This window comes from Semicossyphus pulcher, unplaced genomic scaffold, assembly GCF_022749685.1.
Source record: "Semicossyphus pulcher isolate SPU_LCO1_2020_fin unplaced genomic scaffold, fSemPul1.0.p SCAF_1, whole genome shotgun sequence".
Taxonomy (NCBI): Eukaryota; Metazoa; Chordata; class Actinopteri; order Labriformes; family Labridae; genus Semicossyphus; species Semicossyphus pulcher.
The window spans coordinates 34220415-34245735 of record NW_027211603.1 but is presented as its reverse complement, the minus strand read 5'-3'; the positions used below and the strand labels follow the sequence as shown (position 1 = coordinate 34245735).

Genomic DNA, 25321 nt, shown 5'->3' with positions numbered 1-25321 from the left:
AAATCACATTAGATTCCAAAGACAACTTATCCGACACATTCGTGCTACTCCTTGTGTTTTCCATGGACGGTGACGGTTATTAAGAATAAAAATGGGTGGATCATTACCTTTCTTCTCATAAGACTGAACGTAAGATGTTGTTAGCCTCTCTGCTAGCCCGCTAGCTTAATTTAGCTCGTTATTTAGCATCGAATAAACTGGTGTCTATTAAACATATCAGTAATCTCTTACTACGTTTTCCAGGGAGTGGACATGACGACAGAGTTCTTAAACACTCTCATCTGGATGCCCTCAGCAACAGGGAGTTGCCGGGGCAAAACAAAATGAGCATCTCCGGCTGCGATGTTGGACATTACCTACTCAGTGGCCCGTTGGCATACCCGATGCAATATTGGCTCATGAAACCTTTTTCAGATACTTGCAGACTGAAACCTGCTGTGTACTTCACAACATACAGTGGGGAGAACAAGTATTTGATACACTGCCGATTTTGCAGGTTTTCCCACTTACAAAGCATGTAGAGGTCTGTAATTTTTATCATAGGTACACTTCAATTGTGAGAGACGGAATGTAAAACAAAAATCCAGAAAATCACATTGTATGATTTTTAAATAATTAATTTGCATTTTATTGCATGACATAAGTATTTGATCACCTACCAACCAGTAAGAATTCCGGCTCTCACAGACCTGATGACGGTCAATCTCCCTCGGTCTGGGGCTCCATGCAAGATCTGACCTCGTGGGGCATCAATGATCATGAGGAAGGTGAGGGATCAGCCCAGAACTACACGGCAGGACTTGGTTAATGAACTGAAGAGAGCTGGGACCACAGTCTCAAAGAAAACAATTAGTAAGACACTACGCCATGCTTTTCTGATGTATCAAATACTTATGTCATCCAATAAAATGCAAATTAATTACTTGAAAATCATACAATGTGATTTTCTGGATTTTTGTTTTAGATTCCGTCTCTCACAGTTGAAGTGTACCTATGATAAAAATTACAGACTTCTACATGCTTTGTAAGTGGGAAAACCTGCAAAATCGGCAGTGTATCAAATACTTGTTCTCCCCTCTGTATGAGGAACATGGCGATAACTTCGCATAAGAAGGAACGAGTGACATTTTTCTTTCTCAAAACTACACAGTATAACAAACCTGTTCTCTTTGTGTTAAAGCAGTCAATATTATCATTATTTGTTTCCCTGTTGATTAAAAAAGCACTGAATCACAGACGGGTCTCTTGTTTCATTTTTATTTTAACTGGCAGAGCTGCTTGATGGTGCAGGTGAGCTAACAGGTCAGCGGTGGCTGCAGTGTCGGGTTGACCTCTGCATCATTGACTGCAGACAATTGTGTAAACAACGCAATGAGAACAATGAACAAAGCTTTTCCATTGCACATAATGCTTGCCTAGATGTCAAATGTTAAGTGACGTTAGTTTATGAGCCAGTGGCAAAATGTAGCATCACAAGCATTAGCTAACATTAGCCAGGCAGGGCGGGGCAGGGCAGGGCGGCTGGAGAGAGCTGGGAAGAAGCACTTGTGCTGTGAGAGAAGAAACGCTGCACCCGGTGAGAGAACGCTGCACACAGGTTTTGTTTCTATGACAAACCAAAAGTTCCTCACAGTGTAGTGACCTCAAATCACTACTGCCATAGTCTGCATACAATTGGCTCATTTCCCCACACAACCATGTACGTCACTGACACACCTCCACCCGTAACCGGCAGGTCATTCATTCAATATCCTTAAATGGGAGACGCCATGGGCAAAGATGATGGCTTACATAGAGTAAGAGGTACGTCTGTCTTCCCAGAGCTGTGTGGCATTTGTTGTTTTGTCTATTTAAATTCTGCGTTTGTTAGTCCGTTGAATTGTTATTCCTGGGATCTAAAGACGGTGGAGTATAGATCCTGTAACGTAAAAATACAACGGCTGCTGTGGCGGAGACCTAATGCTGACTGAATGTAAAATCTGGAGTGGACTAACTGGACTCTAGACAGATGTGTGAGCTTTACCTGTTTTCTTTTTCCTTTCACAACCCTTTTTCACATTGGATTGCAATGTTGTTTTATGTTTGAAATTAACTAAATGGAACTGAAAAAGCAAAAGATTGACTTTGATGAACTGTTTTGATTTGTTGTTTGTGGACTGGTTAAAAGACATCCCAGACTGGACTTTTTAACTTCCGGAAGGAACGTTTTACTTTTGTCTTTGGTTTCCCTTTTGAAATAATACCCCATTTAAATTGATACTTAATATACTTTAGTTGTACTAAAGTAGTACAAAAGTTCAAAGTTAAGTATTTAAAGTTACAATGTACTATTGCCTATGTATTTTAGATTACCATATGACTTAATTATCATTATCATAGTGACAAATTAGAAAATGTAAAATGTAATATATTACTTATACTCAATACTAATATTAATACTAAACATATGAGGACTGTATCATAACATATAATATAGATTTTATTATGGGATTATATAATTCTGTCCATGTATATTTTTTTCTGTCCTCTCCTCTACCCCTCTACTATTTACACAGACCTGTCTTACTAATTTTACATCAGCCAGTTATTACCACAAACTTTTGTGTTGGTATTCTGTCAACTATCTAGCTGTTTTTTTTTTTTTTTTAATTTAGTTTGTTTGTCTTTAATGTTAACTTGCTCACTAGTTTATCATGTTTTTTTTCCACCAATAAAAACCAAAAACTAAATAAAACAATTGCACTTTGAGCATACTATAAATGTACAAGCAATAGAGAATAGATACATTAATAATACAATTACAGCTTACTTGTAACCATACTTCAAGTTTATTTATAATACCAAAATAATACACTTCAAGGTAAAGTTGATAGTACTCACCAAATACACTTCAATATACTTTGCCACACTTTTAAATGTGTTACAAATACACTTCATTATATAAGTTATGGTATTTCAAATGTGATCTACGTACACAATAGAAAAGCTGAATCATGTTTTAAGTTCTAATTTCTAACTAATTTGAGTATACTTTAGTCACAGGTAAAAAGTATGTTTTAAGCTTATCTTTATTACAAGTACACTTTTTCAAAGGTGTGTTAAAACATATTTGTATGTCATCACTTAGGGAAAATAAAATAAAAATTTGAACACTGTATGTCAAAGGCTTTTTTGAAGCAAAACTGCTGCTCTTAAAACAGTACAAATAGTTCCTGTGTTGTCCACTTCCAATGGTCAGCCTCTTGTTGTTTCAAGTGACATACATAGGTACTTCAAGCATCCAAACTAAATAAAATAAATAAGTAAAAATACAGTATGATAAATGGGAAAATAGATTATCATGGAGACAAATGGTTACCCATTGTGGAGCCTTCTCCACATTAGCTGTCTACTTGGTTCTCTTTGAAGTTTTTCAGGAAGGGTGGATTCCCTCAAAGCTTGAAGTTGCTCATCTTCTCCTGATGAGTTTTTGGCCCTCTTTTGCACCGTTTCATTGGGGATCATAGAATGGACAAAAAAAAGGGACTCTTTTTAAATCAATTGTTATTATATAGTACAAAAAAGCAACGGCAGAATAGAAAACTTAAGTTTAGGAAGGTGCATAGCAGACCATTTTCTATGAGTGTGAAGATGATTCTCCAGACACTGAAGGCACAGATGATGGATGTCTCTGCAAGCTCCCTGTGCCACAGTGTAGCCGTTTCGCACCTTTAAGGACTGAGACAACACCAGCAGTTCCAAGTGAAAGTAAAAATACATAAAGCTAGTCCATGAGTTACTGTTGTCATAAGTGATTTCATTCATTTATAGATGTTCACTCATAATTAAATTCACTGCATTTTTGGGACTTTTATTATCCACAGTTGCAAACTGAACACTTACCATGGAGGGATGCACATACACTTTCAGCATCAATCTCTTCTGTAACTCTGTTGGGCCAGTGATGGACTTGGCAGCCCTCCTTTTCACTGTTGCAATTTAAACAATAGTTTAAGAATATGTCAGCCAACTTTGCATCTGATTTGAGGTAAAACCTTAAACTAACAGTTCTTCACTCCTGCTCCAAAGGCTAGTAGCAAGTAATGACCAATGTGCTATTGTTAAGACATGTTTGTAACATTAGTTTTATTAAACAATTAACTGCACATTTGTTTTACAGTATGATATTTTTTGGTTGAAGAGACACATGGCATGACCATGTTGAACCTGCTTCCTCAGTATTGTCTTATTCATATAAGATAAGAAAAATACAAAAAACAAGCATGAAAGAATTGTAAGGCGTTGTGAATCACATTGTATTGCAGATATCAGACAGCTCTGACCTGATTTATCTCAATTCCGTTTATTTATCTATAACATTAACAAGTAGTGGCACCTGCAAAGAGGTGTGGCTGTCACAGTTAACTGACATTGTGATTCTTTCTCATAACTTTTGAAGTGATCTCTGCTTATTCTTGTCCAAGTCTATGAAATATGCCTCCCACAGACCCCCCACTGAAAGGTTCAAAAGTTTTGTAATATAGTGATTTAACTTACCAAGGTTTGACCTACAATTAAGATGTACACTTTTATTGTGAGTTAACTAGCCTGCGTCTGCTAGTGCTAGCTAATGTTTGCTAGCGCTAGCTATCAAGCTTAGAAGAAAACGTGCTAATAATTAAACGAGATGGTCGGATAAATGTTTACTAACATCACGTTCTTAGCCTGCAACAGGCACGCTAGCTTATGATAGCAAATGCTAACTAAGCGAACAAGGTAACAACATTGTTAACCTGAAACAGTAGGACTACCAAGACAGTTGCAAACAATTATTAATGACTTATCAGTCCTGACATAATCATTGGCTTTAAACGGGTATCTTTAACTCACTATATAATGTAGGGTAACATACCTCCAAATAGCAGCTTTTGACAGCCAACGGCACGGCGCAACAGTCAGCAGCAAGGTGCGCTTGCGATGTTTCCATTTCATTTTTTAATGATGCAAAATCCTTGAAACTGATTGGTCGATGGTCTGGCACCTCTATGCAAGGGTCTCATGTTGATAATGTAATCAGATACCAAGTTTCAATGTGCTTAGGAAGCATAGTTGTGTGTATTAAGGCAGTCATATATGGATGTACAATGTGCTACTGTCATACATAAATACGGCAATCACTAGCGACTCAGTACTGACACAAGCCTATCATATACTGTGCCACCCTTGTTTAAAAAATTTAAAAAAATCCCACAGTGTATATCAAATACTCACCTCCCAGTGGCTGAAGACCAACTGTGGACTGGCCAACCCGCTGGTCTTCTTGCGGATCTCATCAGCAAATCCAAAGCTCTCTGCCACAGGCAGAACGGCCTTGATGATGAACATGTCCGTCCCTTCTTTCATCTCTTCATTGAGGACACGACCCTCTCGCTTCCCAAGTACACCATACACTCGGCCTGGTACAGGAAGACAATGGGTATCATATATTTGATAATGATATATTGTCTGATAGTATTTTTTTTTTTGTTTGCACCAAGAACCAGACTGTGGAAGTGGACAGTGGGTCATTTTAGTATGAGATCCACTTGTCAGTGTGGTCTGTCTGAAAAACACTTTTGTAAATAACCTCAGGCCAAGGGTAGTAGTTCTTAAAAGTTTTTGTTTTTGGTTAATTTATCAGCTAGGCTGTTTCGGTGTTAAGTTAATGAAAAGTTTAAGTTAATGAATGCTAACTATCGTGTACAGCAGTAGATATTCATCTTGATTCAAAGATGGACAGTAAACTTGATAAAGAGGTTTCAGCTGACAAATTACAGAAGTGGCCTGTATCAAGAAACTCAGAAGATCAGTAAAGGATTGGGCAGACTTTAGCAGGTTGAAGACATATTTAGTAGATATTATGCCCTTTTCATATAAAAATATAAAAACTCATATATCTGAAAACCTAACCGCTGGTTCACACAGCACGCATGAGCATCGTGTGACAGAGAGAGAGCTAGGGGGACAGAGAGAGAGATCGCACCAGAAGAAATAATGTCCGTAACCTGTTGTTATTTATTATTTACTGACATAATGTACCTGTGACCTACATGAGTTTTATCTCGAAGAAAATTAAGCAGGAACTGCAATAAAGAGCCTTGTGAGTGACTGTATCTACCAAACAACTTCCCTGTAAATGTTGCACATACATTTTAAAAAACAAACAAGAATACAATGGCCCTGGAAACACATCTAAAGAAGAGCAATGAGCAAAATGAGGGGAGTCAGAAGGTCAGATTGGGCTTTTACTTTGAAAAAGTATACTTTACCCTCCATGCATGTGATATTTTCTACAGGAAGAGATTTTAATATCGCTGTCAGAGATCAATAGGACTTACCACATTTCATTTTCAGTGTATTCTGGCCAAGAACCACGCGGCTCACAGTAAAAATATGCGAGCATCCTATTCTCTAGATTTTCTGAAACCTGTTTTAAGGCTCTAACCTGTTTTCATGTATTTAAAATGAAAATAACCACGCACTGCTCATGGGTGCAGGTAAGCCTAACCTAAACCGTTTCTACCATTTAAGTCTCACTGTGATGGGACCTCTTCAGGGTCAGTGTAAACAAGAGGAACATTTTCAGAGACCACTACCTCTGCACAATACATTTGGCATGTGAGCATTGACATAAAACAGATTTAAAACATCTTAAACCCTGACGTAACACGAAATAAATGTCTACATGGGCAGGACACAGTTCTACACCTGAAACTAGGGGTGTCTGAGTGTGTTCTCGTTGACATGAGCAGCTGACAAATAAGCTATGTGAATATGATTGAGTACAGTAATACCTTACACAAAATTTCAGAATGGGGAAAGAAATTAAAAATTTACAGAAAGAAAATGGAATTGCCTCTCAGTTATTAACACAGACATGGGTCATACATCTAAAAGCCTGTACTTGAATTGACCAATTCAAAATGGGTTTAGATGTGAATCCTACAGGGATGGGTGATAAGGCCAAATCTTCTATCTGCTAAACCAGATGTTGTAGCTGTTCACATCCATAAGTACAGTTAACACCCATAAGTGCACAGAATGACAGATGCATTAGTAATTTGTGAATCTTTAAAAGAATATCATAAAAATAAACTGACAGCATAAGGAGACCTCAATCAATAAACTTAAGCAAAATTAGAAGTGAAACTGAAGTTCCTTGAGAAACAGTTTGAGTCCAAAATTATGGGCCTCATATAAAAATGCTCAAATTTAAAGCTCCTGTGAGGAGTTTTCCACTGGTTATGAAACAGACTGAAATGAATTTGTATTACTCTATAAGACCTACAAAAGCAAACCAGACCATCAGCGACAAGATTGGTTCTTTCTATATAGTTATTTTTAATGCCTAAAAACTGCTGTCTGGGGGTAGGTGTCAGATGAAGGGATTAACTGCACGCTGCCTTTGTTTATATTTTCCAGGGCAAAAACTTAAAGTGAGTGATATATATAGACTGTTAAAGAAAGCTGGATGAGTTTTTTGTAAAAAAAAAACACCACTTAAGTATGTACAGGACAAAGAGCTTTAAAGCAGAATTTAACATGTTTACAAAAACAGTTTTGGTCTTTGTAGCTAATTACTCAATTGATGATCCAGGGTCAGCCTATGATTATCAGAACCTTTCAAGACAATAACAATTTATATTTATAGATGTAATAAAACAAAAACAAAGAAACTGTCAGACCTTAAACATTTTCTTTGTGTGGCAGAAGTTTGGTGTCATTCTCTCTTACCCAGCACCTCAGCTGTAGCCATGATCTCGCAAGTATACATTGCAGCCATGAGTCTTTGTGGCTGAGCCTGGAATGCGTGACGGCAAGCCTCCTTCATGGAAGCGATCAGTTGGCCAGACACTGGCCCATAGCAGTCTGCAGAAGCAGCCTCTGGCTTGCACTGCTCCTGGCCTTGCCCTACTGCCGTACCCTCAGCCTGTGCTGACGTCTCACTACTTTCCTGCACTTCTGCTTCTGCTAAAGCCTCATGGAAATTGGAGTCCTCCTTTAAGGAGTCCTGATGTTGTGGCATTGCTGAAGACTGGATATCCCACCTCTCCAGGGAGAAGCAAATGCCCATCAGTGGCTCCTCACACATGGGCCCTGACAGAGTTGCAAGCTGGAAACCACTGACAATGCTGTTATCAAATTCTCTAATAACAGTGGCTTGACCTCTATCATCACCAGCTTCCCTGCCCAGACACTGCCACATCGAGGGCCGCTGGTAGCCCTCCACCCTGTTCAGCAGAATGTTGGGACCATACCTGAAAAACAAAGAAAAGTGACATCATGACATTATTAATGTTAATTAATTAATAATGATAAATCATTATTAAAGATTTACAAGGTAATCTGATCATTGTAAATCAGTATTAATGATTTACAAGGTGCGGTACAGCTCCATGGTAATGGATTTTGTCGTTTTCACATTCATGGTTATTCTATAAATTGTTTTATTGTAATAGATTTATTCTGTTTTTTATTGTGATGTGACAGGCGAGACAATTCGCTCCTGTTAATTGTGTATGACAAGCAAATGATTAGCTGCTCGAAGCATGCTGGGACACCTGGCGATGCAGACTAAGCTGGTGGAGCAATGAGAGGGCATGACCAATAAACAAATTTCAACGTTGCTCAAGTCATATCTTATCTAAGCCTATCATATATTTATATTTTATATTCACCAATTTATGCTGCTGTTTTAAAGCTAGTAAGTAGTACCACCTTTCTTGACCATTTTCCCCATTTTTTCTATACGCTACATTCACAACAAAAGGAAGCAAAAGGAAACAGGATTTGGCTCCTGTTGTTACGCAACAACAAAACTAACTTATAGACAAAAACAAAGTAGCAAGAGTGCAGGAGAATGTTTGTGTTGCTCGGCAACAAAAGTCCAGTTTCACTTAAATTGGTGGAGCAAATAATAATCTGTTGTTGAGTACAACTTTTTACCACTATTTGCAACTTGAATAACTGTTGTATACAAGCATCAAATGTGGCCTATGTGCCTATGACAAGATTACAGCATTGCTGATATTCAGTACATCACTCCCTCTCATGTGATATTGCTTAAATATCCTCCAAAGCTCCTTTAAAATAATACATAGAGGAGACCTACAGAGATGCAGAGTTGATAAAGTATCACTATGATGGAAATTATTTGTATACATTATGTGATGGTTCTGCTTTGGTTTTGGTTTTGTTGTATTTTTTAGTGTTCTCTCTCCCCTTCCCTTTTCTGTTCTCCTTCTCCTGCAAGGCATGTGTGTGGCAGGGGGTGTGGCTGACACCACCAGCAGCAGCAGATGAGGCACAGCTGTCTCCACTCAGCTCATCAACCTATCTATATAAGCCTGGTCTTCCCTCCACTACTCTGCCAGATAATTCCGTGTTGTTCGGTAGTGCTTTTGGTATCTTCCGTTGCATATTTTGTAGTAGAGATTTAGCTGCCAGCTATTGCAGTCTCTTGTTGATTGTGATTTTTTTTTATTTAACCGTGTTTTTTTCTGTGCGCAGATCTTCCTGTGTGCCTTGCTGTTCTGCCGGCCTTAGTCTCTGCGTGTTGAGAGCTCGTTGGAGATTATACCTCCAGTCAGCCAGCTCCCTGCCCCCATTGCCTGCATCTTAGTCTTTTTTTCTTGTGGACAATAAACTCTTTTTGTACGGTAATTCTCGTGTCAGTCTTGCTTTGGGGTCCAAACTACCAGTACCTAACAGATAAATACAACTTCACTAAGATAACTGAAATGTTTGATTGAGGAATATTGAGAGGAATTATAGCCTCTTAGCCGGGTAGGTTTTTTTAACAGTAGTTTAACACTACTTGGAGAAAAAAAAGAATAAAATTGCCAAAAATTTGAAATAAAAACAGTGTCTTTAAAAAAGAGTAAGAGAGTGAGCGTAAAGGTTAAAGATTTTCCATTGATTGGAACAGTCATGCCATTTAAGTTGTTTGTCAGTTTCTACACAGTCCCGGTCGAGAGGCCGGCTTCTCCACCGCTACCGCTGGACCTCCACAACCACTTCACGCCACTGTCGGACGAGGCTCCACACGGGACGTGAAAGGCTCCTGCTGCTGCTGCGTCACCTCCACCTGCAGTCTGCGCAAGTCGGGCGGCTCTCCACTCTGCCACGGCTCCTTCTGTCTCTGTTACCTTACCTCCACCTGTGGAAAGCACTGGTCGGGTAGCTCATCACTCTACCATGAGGAGGACCCGGCATAAAATACTGCAATAGGCTGTCATCAGAAGATCGGGGGGTCTTCCATCGTCCTCTCTTTCCGCCCACAACTCTCATCATTGGGGACTCAATCACCAGAGATATCCGTTTTCTAAACGCCATCACACACTGTCTTCCTGGTGCCACTGTCCCCGTTGTTCTGGATAAACTCCTGAATCTTTTGCCATCACTCCCAACCTCCATCAATAGGATCGTGGTGCATGTGGGCACAAATGACACATCCCGTCGGCAATCTGAGAGCACCAAAAAAAATTTGAATCTTCTTTGTAATGTTTTAAAGCATAGTGGAAAGTCTGTTTGTATTTCTGGACCAATTCCAACGTTTAACCGCGGACCTGAACGTTTTAGCCGTATCCTCGCCCTGCACACCTGGCTTCAGTTCGCTTGCCGATCTCACGACTTGGATTTTATTGACAATTTTAACCTGTTCTGGGATCGTGTCCCACTTTTAAAAAACCGTGGGCTTCATCCCAGCACGGGGGGTAACCAAATGCTGTCTGCCAACATCCAGCACACGGTCCAGTCCTCCCCTCGTGTATGACTGTTTTCCTGTGCAAGCCTTCCCCAAAATCAACACACCTGCTGTCTCTCTTCTTCTCCCTCCCCTCCATCCGCAAAGAGCAATCATATGCCCTCTGCTGTCGCTGACTCAACCTTCCAGTGGGAAAATAATACTGCACTCTCCATTCCTGTTCATATCACCAGTAGACTGTTCAGACATCCTTTTCGTTTGCCACGCTCCAAGCCCTGTAATCACTCCAACTTAATCCAAGTCTGCCTGCATCCTTCGCCACCCCCTGTTTTTAACTGCAACCCAGCAAATTTTGGTCTTTTAAATATCAGATCCCTAAACAATAAATCTTTTATTTGTAACGATTTTATAACGGATAATAAATTGGACTTTTTTATAATGACAGAGACTTGGCTGACCCCAGGAGACTGTAGTGCTCTCATTGAAGCAACCCCCCCTGATTTTACTCACCTCCACCAACCCCGACTGTCAGGCGGGGGGGGCATCTTGGTTTTATGGTTCATTTAAAGGATCCTGTGCTAATTTTAATCATCTACAGACCGCCCAGACCAAACAATGTCTTTATCCAAGAGTTTTCAGAGTTTTTATCTCATCTTGTTTCTAAATCTGACAGAATCCCTATTTTAGGTGATTTTAACATACAACATACATCTATTGCCCTGGTCAAACTCTTGTTGGTGATTTTATGGACACTCTGGAATCTTTTAACTTCATTCAGGCAATAGGGGAACCCACACACTCAAAGGGCCATATTTTAGATTTGGTTTTATACAGTGGTCTCAGCCCTGACAACTTTGAGACAAAGGATATCTGTGTGTCTGATCATAAGGCTGTTTTATTCATAATGGTTCACAAGCCTCATTTTATTCGAACCTCATTTTAGCCAATCATTCTAACCCCAGAATTTTATTTAAGGTTTTAGAATCCATCACCTCCCCATCCCCCTGTCATCTTACTGATGCTTCTCAAGAGTTGTGCGAGAGGTTTTTAATTTCTTTTACAAACAAAGTCAAGGACATAAGACAACAAATCACCCAGCCAGACCGTATTTTACACACCAGGAGGGACATTTTTATTTATTTTGAAAGTTTTTAGCCTATATCCTTGTCCTTTTTGTCTGAAATCTTATCACACATGAAATCAACTACGTGCAGTCTTGATTTTATTCCAACCAAGTTTCTCAAAGAGGTTTTTAACACTGTTGGACCCAGTATTTTATCGATTATCAACAGCTCCTTGGAGGAAGGCACATTCCCTTCTGTTTTTAAACATGCAGTGGTCCAACCTCTTTTAAAGAAACCCAACCTCGACCCCTCTGATTTTAACAATTTTAGGCCAATTTCTAAACTGCCATTTTTATCAAAAGTTTTAGAAAAAGTGGTTTCAACCCAACTTTTATCTTTTATGTCTTTTAACAACCTCTTTGAGAAATTTCAATCTGGTTTTAGAACTCAGCACAGTACAGAAATGGCCCTCCTCAAGGTTACCAATGACCTACTTATAGCAGCAGACAGGGGGGAGGGCACAATTTTAATCCTTTTAGACTTAAGTGCAGCTTTTGACACCGTGGATCATGCCATTTTAATTGATCGTCTTAAAAATTGGGTTGGTATCAGGGACACTGCACTTAGTTGGTTTTATTCTTACCTTTTAGAACGAACCTTTGCAGTCACCATTGGTAAATACTCGTCTTCTACCACTACAATTACCTGTGGTGTACCGCAAGGTTCAGTTTTAGGTTAATCTTCAATTTACATGCTGCCACTTGGCCAAATAATGCAGCGCCACAATGTCTCCTTTCATTGCTATGCAGACGACACACAGATATACCTTCCACTGAGACCTGGGGACCCTAGAAGCCTAGCTGCTGTCAAAGATTGTCTCAGTGACATAAGCTGTTGGATGGCTGAGAACTTTCTCCAATTAAATAACTCCAAAACAGAAATAGTACTAATCAATCCACATAACTCCACCCTCCATATCGATAGCGGCCTTGGCGCCCTATCTGATAATGTAAAACCAACTGCCAGAAACCTTGGCGTAATATTCGACAGCGACCTTACATTTGACCCACACATAAAGAGAGTTGTACAATCCTGCTTCCATCAGTTACGCACCATTTCCAAAACTAAAGCAATAATTACCCAACCGGACCTCGAAAAAATAATCCATGCTCTTATCTTCTTCAGACTGGATTACTGCAACTCCCTGCTATCCGCAATCAGCCAGAAATCCCTCTCTCGCCTCCAAATAGTCCAGAATGCAGCAGCTAGGCTTCTTACTGGTTTTAACAGACGACATCACATCACCCCATCCTGGCTTGTCTACATTGGCTTCCAGTGACTTTTAGAATTGATTTTAAGAATATACTGATCACTTTTAAAGCACGTATGGGTCTGGCTCCAAGCTATATCACAGAGTTGTTGACACCATATGAGCCAGCCCGCAGCCTTAGATCCTCAGGTGGGGGCCTTCTGGTCGTTCCAAAGTCGAGGCTTAAAACCAAAGGTGATCGTGCCTTTGCCGTCAGGGCCCCTCGGCTTCGGAACAACCTGCCTGAGGAGATAAGGCGTGCAAAATCGGTGACATCTTTTAAATCTCTTCTTAAAACTCACTTTTATAGACTTGCTTTTATGTGATGTCCTCCTCTTACCGTCTTCTTATTGGCTCTTATCTATGTTTTTAAAATGTTATTTCACCTTATCCTTACTTTTCCAGCTTTCATTGTGTTTATTGATCCTTTATCTCCTTTACTGCTTTTATTGCTTTGATCTCTTTCGTTGCTTTACTGATTTGATTCCTTTTTATTGCTTGTATTGCTTAAATCTCTTTTATTGTTTTTATTACCTTTTACTGATTTCTATCTCTCCTTTTGCTTTTACAGCTTTTACTCATTTATTTATTTATTTATTTATTTATTGCTTATTTATCTCTTTTAGGTATTTTATTTTATTTCATTTTATTTACTCTTTCTACTTCTTCCTGCTTCGTCCCCTTGGTCTTGGTTGTGTGGGTCCTCCTGTTGCCTATTGCGAGCGATTTATGTTTTAGGATCTTCCCTGTTTCTAGTGTGTTTTTTGTCTCTCCTTTTATTGGAGATTTTCCTTATTAGGAAGTTTATCTTCCGCGAGTTATCTTGCCAGGACTTAGTTATTAAGGGAGTTTTTCATAGCCCAATTGTTTGTCACTCTTCAAAGAGGATCTGAAATCAATAAAGTGTGCTTGTACGTGATATCCTCTGCATCTGAGTCCTCATTTTAGTCCAGGCCTGACATTACACTTTGGCCAGTATGGACTCAGCAGGGATAGAACAGCTCACGGCAGCCCTGCGAGCCCAAGAAGCCCGGCTCTCCCGTCAGGAGGAATTCCAGACCGCCATGGCTTCCCAGATGGGGCTTCTCTCATCACAACTTCAGGGCCTGCACGATCATCTAGTGCAGACGACTACAGCACCCGAGCCTCCGGTAGTAGCGGCTGCTACACCCGTGATTCCCGTCCCAACTGTGCCAGTCGTTGGAGCAGGATGTAAGTTAGCCCCACCAGCGCGATTCTCTGGTGAACTAGGGTTATGTAAAACATTCCTTATAGACTGCTCCATACATTATGAACTAAACCCCCATGCTTTTCCCACTGACCGATCCAAGATTGCATTCATGATTTCCCACCTTGCCGGAAGAGCCAAGGCATGGGCCTCGGCAGAGTGGGCCCGAGATTCGCCAGTTTGCAGATCCCCCACAGAGTTTGAAACGGCGCTGCAGAAGACTTTCGACCTGGTAACGACCGACCGGGAAAAGGCTCAGGAGCTGAGCGGGCTGAAACAGGGCAGCGACTCCATATGTGACTACGCCATCCATTTCCGCACTTTGTCGGCGGAGAGTGGCTGGAATACTACGGCCTTATACGACGTGTTTCTGAAGGGGCTGGCAGCTCCTATCCAAGACCTTCTGGTCCCCTTGGACCTACCCACAGATCTCGACTCACTCATCGCACTCGCAATCCGGACGGACAACCGAACCCGCCAACTCAGGCAGCAACGCATCACGAGACCCACAACGATGAAGAGACCCCTGCGCACTCAAGCACCAGGATGGTCGACCACCCGTCGATCACCGCCAGAGCAGCGTCATTATCCCCCTCCAGAAGGAGAGGGAGAGCCCATGCAGCTGGGAAGAGCCCGACTAACACCTGAGGAGCGACAGAGATGTCTACAGGAGGGCCGCTGCTTCTACTGCGGTGAACCCGGTCATCTCGTCGCCACCTGCACTGCCAAAAGGACTATAGTGGTGAGTGAATTCAAAGTTTCAGGCATCACCTCACGTACTCTCACGACAGTCCAGGTAATGCACCACACCACCACTGAACTCAAGGCGCTCATAGACTTGGGGGCTGATGAAAGCTTGATGGACTGGGAACTAGCAGAACAGCTGGGCCTTAACACGGAACTTTTAGCTAAGCCCATCAGAGCTAAAGCCCTTAATGGACAGGAACTTTTCACGATCACACATATCACAGCACCTCTCAAATTGTGCATTAACAATCACCAGGAGAACATTCGTTTTTATGTATTCAAGTCACCTTCACAGACTCTAATTTTGGGACAGCCATGGTTATATCGTCACAATCCCCATATAAATTGGAGAACAGGAGAGATCCTGGGCTGGGGAGGGGACTGTGTGAGCGACTGTCTGAACCTCTCGGTTCGGGAAGAGGAAGTCACAGGCATTAATTTGGTCTCTGTTAATCCCTCCACAGATCCCAATTACCCGGACCTGAGCTCCGTGCCTTCCTGCTTCCACCACCTCAAAGAGGTTTTTAACAAAACCAAGGCCCTATCACTCCCTCCTCACCGACCCTATGATTGTGCCATTGAGCTGATTCCAGGCTCCACCATCCCCAAAGGCCGCCTGTACGCGGTTTCTGGGCCAGAGAGGGGGGCCATGCGGGAGTATATCGAAACCTCCCTGAAAGCAGGGCTGATTCGCCCCTCATCATCACCAGCCGGAGCCGGTTTCTTCTTTGTGGGCAAGAAGGATGGCTCCCTAAGACTAAACTATAAAAAACCGCTACCCACTTCCTCTTATGTCATCTGTGTTTGACCAGCTCCAACAGGCCAAGGTCTTCACCAAGTTGGATCTTCGCAACGCCTATCACTTGGTGCGGATAAGAGAAGGTGACGAGTGGAAGACCGGGTTTAATACCCCTAGTGGGCACTATGAGTACAAAGTCATGCCTTTTGGCCTCACAAATGCTCCTGCCGTGTTCCAGGCCATGGTTAATGATGTGCTAAGAGACTTTCTCGACCATTTTGTGTATGTTTATCTGGATGATATACTTATCTACTCCCCTGACCTGAATAAACACCAAGACCATGTAACTCAGGTATTGAAAAGACTGCTAGAAAACAAACTCTATGTCAAAGCAGAAAAGAGTGAATTCCATGCCGACACTGTCTCCTTCCTGGGCTTCATCGTAGCTCCTGGAAGAGTGCAGATGGACCCGGCTAAAATTAGCGCTGTGGTCGAGTGGCCTACGCCTGATACCCGCAAAAAGGTTCAGCAGTTCCTTGGGTTTGCTAACTTTTACAGGCGGTTGATCAGAGGCTTTAGCGCAATAGCTGCTCCTCTCCATGCTCTTACCTCCACACAGGTGCAGTTCCACTGGTCTCCAGAAGCTGACGCTGCTTTTCGTATCCTCAAGCATCGCTTTACCTCGGCTCCCATCCTCACCCTGCCAGACCCTCGACGACAGTTCGTGGTAGAGGTGGACGCCTCCAACGAAGGGGTCGGGGCCATCCTTTCACAGCGGTCAGAGCAGGATGGTAAGATGCATCCTTGTGCCTTCCTATCACGGCGGCTATCCAAGGCGGAGCGGAACTACGACGTTGGTAACCGGGAGTTGCTGGCGGTCAAACTCGCTCTGGAGGAGTGGAGACACTGGCTCGAGGGGGCTGACCATCCATTCATTGTCTGGACAGATCATAAGAATCTAGAATACATCAAGAAAGCCAAAAGACTCAATTCTCGCCAGGCCAGGTGGGCGCTATTTTTTAACCGATTCTCTTTTTCTCTCTCATACAGGCCGGGGTCCCGAAACATCAAGCCAGACGCCCTGTCTCGTCTCTTCGACCCCGAGCCTGTTGCCAAGGACCCAGAAACGATCCTCCCACTTACCTGTGTGGTTGGAGCACTGACTTGGCAGATAGAAAATGAGGTTAAGCAGGCTAATGGTGAGGCTCCGTCACCTAGTGGGTGCCCAGAGAATCGTTTGTTTGTCCCGGTTGATTTGCGCCCACAGGTGATCCACTGGGCCCACACCTCGCTGCTTTCCTGCCATCCGGGAGTTCGAAGAACGATGTTCGCTATCTCCCGGAGGTTCTGGTGGCCCTCCATGGAGCCGGAGGTCCGGGAGTACGTAGAGGCATGTTCGGTCTGCGCCCGAAACAAGACGTCCTCCGGGTCACGCATGGGTCTCTTGCAGCCACTTCCATCCCCTCCAGACCGTGGTCCGACATCTCGGTGGACTTCGTCACGGGGCTTCCGGTCTCTCAAGGTAACACCACTGTTCTCACAGTGGTGGACAGATTTTCCAAGATGGCTAGATTCATTGCTCTGCCAAAACTGCCCTCCGCCAAAGAAACGGCGGAGATCATGATTATCAATGTTTTTAAGGTTCACGGATTTCCCAAAGACATTGTCTCAGACCGGGGCCCCCAGTTCGTCTCCCGGTTCTGGAGGGAGTTCTGCCGGCTCATCGGAGCTAAGGCCAGCCTGACCTCGGGTTATCACCCAGAGGCCAACGGCCAGACCGAACGCCTCAACCAGCAACTGGAAACCGGCCTCCGGTGTCTGGTCTCTCAGAATCCCTCGACATGGAGCAAACACCTGGTCTGGGTCGAGTATGCCCACAACTTACTGCCCACCTTGGCCACAGGTATTTCACCGTTCAAGTGTGTGTTTGGTTGCCAGCCCCCTGTTTTCGCAGACAACGAGCGGGAGGTGTCTGTACCCTCCGCCCATGCCATGGTTCGCCGCTGCCACCGCATCTGGGCAGCCGCCACGCAGGTATTGATTCACCAAGGGGACCGGGTCAAGAAAACTGCGGACCGCAAGAGACGGCCCGCCCCCGCCTACCAGCCAGGACAGAGAGTGTGGCTCTCCGCCAAGGATCTACACCTCAAAGTCCCTTCCAAGAAGCTGGCGCCGCGGTTCGTGGGTCCGTTCCCCATCACCAAGCTCATCGGTCCTGCAGCAGTTCGCCTTCGCCTGCCCCGATCCCTCCGTGTTCACCCGACCTTCCACGTAAGCCAGGTCAAGCCTGCCAAGGAGAGTCCGATGGTCCCAGCCGCTGCCCCTCCGCCGCCCCCAGAAGTGATAGAAGGCGGTCCGGTGTATAAGGTCAAGCAGTTGCTGGCGGTTCGCAACCGGGGCCGAGGTAAACAGTATTTGGTGGACTGGGTAGGATATGGTCCTGAGGAGAGGCAGTGGGTTCCGTCTCGCTACGTTGTCGACTCTACACTCATCACGGACTTCCACAGGGACCACCCGGACCAGCCTGGGCCGTTAGGAGTCGGCCCTAGAGGGGGGGGGGTACTGTCACACCGCGGTGAGGTTTGTCTTGTCTTGGATTTTTGTCTCGTAACTTCCTGTTTTATTTTGAAACCTAACTCTCCTCTCGTTTCAGGTCACTTGCCCTTCCTCATGTGTCACCGGTCTGATTGTCTCCCCTGATCCCTGATTGTTTCCACCTGTTCCCCATTTCCCTCATGTGCTTATAGTCTGCGTCTCCCCTTTGTCTTTTGCCAAAGTGTTTCGTCCTTGTCCGTGCACCCAAGCCCTTATCCACAGTCATAGTCGATTTTGCCAAGAGTTTTTTGCTACGCCACGTAAGTTGTTTTCTGTTTCCTCCTTTGAGAGTGATTTTTCGTTTGTTAAAGTTTTCTAGTTTAGCAACGATTTTGTGTTATTTTGTAAACTGTTTTCTTTCCTCCCTTTTGGAGCGATTTTGTGTTTAATAAGTATTAGATAGTTGTAGAGCCTCCTGTTTAGGTGAGCCTTTTTCTTTTGTCCCGTTGATCAGTAGTTTTGGTTTTCCTCCTTCGGGAGCGTTTTGATTTTTAGTCTAGCTTTTGTTTTCCTCCTTCGGGAGCATTTTGATTTTTAGTCTAGCTTTTGTTTTCCTCCTTCGGGAGCGATTTATGTTTTAGGATCTTCCCTGTTTCTAGTGTGTTTTTTGTCTCTCCTTTTATTGGAGATTTTCCTTATTAGGAAGTTTATCTTCCGCGAGTTATCTTGCCAGGACTTAGTTATTAAGGGAGTTTTTCATAGCCCAATTGTTTGTCACTCTTCAAAGAGGATCTGAAATCAATAAAGTGTGCTTGTACGTGATATCCTCTGCATCTGAGTCCTCATTTCAGTCCAGGCCTGACACCTATTGGGTATTGGGTTTTTGTGCTTTGCTTGTTTTGTGAATTGCTGGTATTGTGTGAGTTGCTGGTTTTGTGCTTTGCTTGTTGTGCGATTTGCTGGTCATGAGTGAGTTGCTGGTTTTGTGATCTGCTGGTTTTATGATCTGCTTGTTCTCTGCTTTACTTTGTTTGCTTGGCTGTCAAAGCACTTTGTAAAGTCTTGTTTTTAAAGGTGCTACATAAATAAAGTTATTATTTTTATTACACTCAACTGCAATTCAAGGATAGTAACTTATAGGGAAAATTCTATGATTCTATGAATACCAACTAAATCTGGCAAAATCCCACAACATAAACCTGAGATTATTTTCATCTAAATGTATCTTTTTGAAGGAACTTTTTCCCTTATCACTGATATTACAAGAGTACCTGTACCTGTACCTTCCTGCAGGGTTGTACGGAGGTGTAGATGTAAGCTTGTTGCTTAGAGCATAACTGCTGTGAAACTAGCAGACAATGAAGCTTTAAGCTCCTGTACCTTCGTTACTATCGAACTTAAAAATAATAGAGTGAGAATCTCGTCTGCGCAGTTTAGATGCACAGAGGGTAGAAACAGCGATGCTCTGAAAGCAAGCTTTCTTTGGCTGGTTACTGTGATTTTAACATGAGTTTGTTGTTCACAATGTTTTGTTCTGTATGGAAAAGATAATGCTTTCTTTCGCACCTGTGTGTGCTGCTCTGCTCAGCTGTGACGCACACTCTGGCAGTGATAGGGACGTCCTCATTTCCCTTCATGCCTGCTGCCTAGTGCTGACTGAGTAGTTTAAGTTGTTAAGTTTGCTATTTTATGTTCCAAAATGCAAAAAATATTTTTTGTTTGTGTTTTTAATGTTTCTGTTCAGAACATATGTTCTGCATATGTTGGTAATTGTCATTTTTGTGCTGGTTTATAGTTGTAACCACGAGTGAGGTTACTTTTCTTAACTCCAGCTGTATTTTGATGGAAAGACTGAGAGCCTGACTCTCATGTCAAAATTATCATTGTCCCCTCTGCTTGTCAGGAGGTCTCATGACTTTCTCTTACACTGTAAAAATTTTAAGTCATTAATAGTGGAGCATATCGGAGGACATATACGTCGATACCGATAAATCTGCAAAATGCTAATATTGGCCGATAAAACCATCTGACCGATAAATTGGTTGGGCTCTAGTTAGAAGACTACAAAGGTAAAGAAAATAGATGACCTTCTTACTGAAATAGGTATAAACACATTTAATAAATAAAAAGGGAAAATTTGGAATGAAGGTCTGCCTCAAATAAAGGTCACGTTTGATGGTTTTCTGGTTGTGGAGTTAAAGTAGTATAGGCAAAACTTCCTCTATGAAAACATCACTGTACTCTTATCAATTTTGTAATTTCTAATTATCAATAAAATGCTACTTTCCATTTGAGTAACATCCATGTCACTACTGTCAGACATGCAAGGCCAAACTGAGTATATTTTGCTTCTACTGATTCATGTCCTTGCTACTCTATTTTAAATAAATCCTGAAGGAGTCACACTCCATCTGAAACATGCCCATGCCTCCTATTCAGTGTCAGACCTGCGAGGCCCAAAGGCCCAGATACGCTCTACAACGTTCCTCCACTTCCTTCCCTGCAGCAGGCTCTCAAGCTGAGCCTTGAGTCCAGCGATGGCTTCCAGGGTCCTGAGACTGACATCCAGACTCTTCCCTTCCCTCAGGGACATGTTTACCTGCTCCAGAGTTCGAATCAAGTCTTTGCTACTCTCCAAGAGACAGGTCACTTCTGACAGAAAAAACAAAACAAAAACATGAAATAAAGGTATTACACACTTCACAACGCTGTCACTTTCGTCTTCATCATAGTTTCAATTATGTAGGAAAACATGCTTTTATAGAACAGACGGTAATATCATATTTTGTAAACAGTTTGACTTCAGTGAACTTGTTTGGGACAGTCTGTTCAGTCTGAAAATAGTTCTGTAGACACCATGATGGGTTTAAAATGAAACTACTGTTGTGTGTCTAGTATGTCTAAAAATACAGATTTCCAGCGTAAATTTGAAGATATTAATGTCCAAATTGAATAAACTGTGTTAGTGGAGCGGCTAAGAGCTGATTTTAGGCAGAATCGTGCATTTGGTGATTAAAGCATGAAAATTGGCATGAGCAGTCTCCATGGGTCACTTGACAAGAAAATTGTCCCAGCCACTTGAAATTTCAAGTTGGCGGCTATTTTTCAAGATGGCCGCCACCTTGGTCGAACAATTAAGTGATGTTATTGTTTGATTGGTGATATAGGCATGACAATTGGCATGGGCAGTCTCCATGAGTCACTTGACAAGAAAATTGTCCCAGCCTCTTGAAATTTCAAGATGGCGGCCATTTTCAAGACGGCTGCCACCTTAGTAGAGCAGTTAAGTGATGTAATCATTCAGTTGGTGATACACACATGAAAATTGGCATGAGCAGTGTACTTGGGTCACTTGACCAGAAACTGCTCACAGCCAATTGAGATTTCAAGATGGCAGCTATTCTTTGAGATTGCCACCAGGATCTTTAAATAATATATTTTCTCATGTTAATTTGAGTTCCTAAAAAGGCCAAGAGTGTTTTTTTGATTGTGTTTTATCTAACTTCTCACCCTTGACCTGTCCGATGTGGTAAAACCTGCCAGGAGTTGCCTCCTAACGGCATAGCTCTCAGGGTTCAGTGAAGTACACAAGCTCCCTTACCACGAAAAGGTAACAGTCACAAGGGAGTTTTTTTTTTGTGGTTTTTTTTAAGGCCTAAACAAACAGACAGTTACGTTGTCAATAAAAAAATACTAAGGGATGGGAAAACAAAAAGGAAGATTAGTAACATAGCACAGCTTTGGTGCTGAATGGACAGCGCTCCAAAAAATAATTGAGCAATTAGTACTGAATGGCAATATAGGCAGATCCAGAGGCAGCAGCAGCTCTGACTGACACAGCCGTGGAACCATGACAAACTGAAAATATCTCTCACAAATAAAAGGTAGAGGTGCTGACATTACAAAGTAACTCCTCAACTAAAAATATCTCTCACTGGTAATTAGCCAGTGGAAAACAATACTAAAGAACTAAACTAAAAATGTGATTCACTGTTAGAACTGAAGACACACTGATGTGGCGATGGGGAGCCGAGCCATAGGTCTACACCAGAAAACACAGGTGGCCAAGGGGGAGTAACCCTAGCAAAAGAATACACACATATACACATATGTCTAGCAGGGGCAACTACACAGACATGTGCAAGTGACTCCATATCTGAAGCACTTACACCTTCCAGTACATGCCTTTGTGTACCCGCATTTGGTCAACTCCCAACAACTCTCTGCAATAGGTGGAAGAGGAGTCCAAAAGATTTTCCACTCCTCATCTTGTTTCATACATCCCCAGTCGGATGGGCTTGGCATTTCCGGTTGTTGCTTTAATGCCTGTCCCCACACGTATCCAGCCTCATAAAATGCATGTTTGGCATGCTCCTTGAGTGCTTCTTGAGTTGGTGGGATCAGGTCATATGGTCTTTGTTTTCTGGCAAAGAGATCAAGCCTCGCCTCATTCACAGTTGTGACATCGCTGGATCTGTCATAAATTAGCACAACAAATCTCTTCAAAGCTTGCAGGTCGCTGTCATCAACTGCAGAGGGGCATTCACTGAGTTTTGCAAATGTGTTTGAGACCTCATCACACACGTCCCATGTTTTCTGAACGAGTTTTTCCTTTGTGTCCTGCTGACAAATACAACATCTATCCCAGTTGGTTTTCTGAACTGTTATGATAACCTCTGCCATGTCTGCAGCAAATGTATAGGCAAAGGCCGAGGGTTCATCCTTTTACCACCTTTTACCAAACACATTCTTGTATGGGATACAACTAGGTTCATGCTTTCGCCCTACACCTAGTCCGATCGTTCATCCAATGCCATTTAAATCCTGTGCGATCTGTACACCATCTGGTTAACTAAAACCCTGTTAACCTTGGCTCGGCTCTGCCGCGCTGGCACAACCTGTCAATTCAGGTGCGGCTATCTAACTGATTTGGGGTAAATTAGATAACATTTGGGATACTAACTTTCAATTAGCTGACATTGAACCCCACTCTGAGTTTAACAGCAGTGATATATCACCAATGTGCCCTGGTAGTGCAGATATTCACTCTAGTCTAAATTACCTGTAATCACCAAATCAACACAAGTGTATTTTTACGCATCAGTGTTAGAGGTCATAAAATGAATCCTTTTTACTGAAAAAAACTATATTTATATGAGAAAATGGACCTTCTGAAGATCCATTAGGCGGCTCACGCCAGTTTCCATGCTTGTTTTAGCCTAAATGCTCCAATAAGGTGGCAGCCATCTTGAAAAATGTCCACCATCTTGAAATCTCAATTGGCTGCGAGCATTTTCTGGTCAAGTGACCCATGTACACTGCGCATGCAAATTTTCATGTGTGTATCACCAGCTGAATGATTACATCACTTAATTGGTCTACCAAGGTGGCGGCCATCTTGAAAAATGGCCGCCAACTTGAAATTCCGAGTGGCTGGGACAATTTTCTTGTCAAGTGACCCATGGAGACTGCTCATGCCAATTTTTATGCTTGTATCACCAAATGCAAGATTATGTGACTTATCTGCTCCACTATGTAGGAATTACATACATTTATGTGTATTCCTCCCATTTTTGGACCCAAATAATTATTTGACAGTTTGCTGTTTAGCTTTTCCTAGGACCTAGGACATTTTTCTTTATCCAAAAATCAGATGATAAAAGGTCTGGCATTGATTCTAAAGCTTTTTTCACATATGCACTTTGGACATTCTCTAGATGTCAGATCCTGAAATTGTCTGGACTTGATCTTTCACACATGTAGCACACAGTGATGGACGCATTCTCACAACTGGAAACACTCCGTTTGGTTTAGGTAAATGGTGGCACCTGGGTAGAGGGTGTGGGAAAAGTTAAGGGATTGTTCTTGTGTTGATATCACTACAATGTGCAATCCTATCTATTAAGGCTTAACCCTAATGCCTGAAATCAAATTGGATGGAGCTTCACCCTTGTAACAGGACAATGACCAAAAGGTGGAATGTTTTTGATAGTCAAAGTCAATCACCAGAACTGAATCCCATAGAGAATGCATTTCAATTGCTTGAGGAAAAATTAGGGGGAGGGGGCAAACAAAACAGGAACTAAAAACACGGCACACCACAAAGAAACCCAACTTTCACTGATGTCTGTTGATGCCAGAATACAGGCAGTTATTGAATGCAAAGTATTTGAAACAAACTGTTAATTATGTTAATTTGATCAATTACTTTTGGTACCCTGTAATGTCGGGTCTGTGTATAAAAGTGGATTTCCTGCTTGGATAACTTGCATACCTCAATACCTTTGAATTAAAGCTCTGCATTGAAAGCACATACTATCTTTTTTACAAATCTATTATGAATGTGTACATGGCCTACTTAAAAAACTCTGTCTGAAGACTGAAGGAGCTGTCTGTTTATCATTCTCTGATTTGCAAGAAAAATAAATACGGCGGGGATCAGGTGCAGCCATAGGAAAAAAAAACATTTAAATTAGTTAAGACAGCTGCTTCTATTTAAAGTGAATTTAGCCTCCATTAACTTTTACACTTTTTAAAAAAATAATTGAACAAGGTGTGAAACGTGGTGTTTGAACTTTGCTCTCTCGTAAAGTTAACAACTTAGTTCAAAACAATATTTGGTCAGTATTTTCATTGGTAAAATTCATCATTTACCCTCTGTATGACGACAAGCACTAGCAGTGTGTAACAATATTATCTTCACCCATGGATGAAAAAACATACATCCTAGTATATTCCACATACAACATACTGAGAACTTAAGCCTGCTTGGTATGTGTCCAGGTCTTACCCTGAGGTAGGGGAATCGCCCGGATGCAAACAGTTGCCAGTTTGTTGGGAGTGGTAAGAGTGACAAGACCACTGGTGTCCACATGTAGGGTGGTAGACACACGACCCTGAGAGGCCTCTTCCTTGACCTACCAACACATAAGTATGCACTGTTACATTTTTGTCTGTGCTTATGTGTTAATCATTA

The 25321-nt window shown here is 42.2% G+C and overlaps 1 protein-coding gene across 4 annotated transcripts in view; it reads right to left on the bottom strand.

Annotated features, from left to right (window-relative positions):
• efl1 (elongation factor like GTPase 1) overlaps positions 1-25321 on the bottom strand; it is a 165820-nt gene that overhangs the window by 4317 nt on the left and 136182 nt on the right. For all 4 annotated transcript variants that reach the window (XM_069665133.1, XM_069665215.1, XM_069665160.1 and 1 more), the window contains 4 exons: positions 25136-25262; positions 20793-20997; positions 7753-8276; positions 5251-5435 (listed from right to left, as the gene is read on the bottom strand). In XM_069665133.1, the coding sequence (XP_069521234.1) occupies positions 5251-5435; positions 7753-8276; positions 20793-20997; positions 25136-25262 (1041 nt within the window). The remainder of the gene's footprint in view (positions 1-5250; positions 5436-7752; positions 8277-20792; positions 20998-25135; positions 25263-25321) is intronic.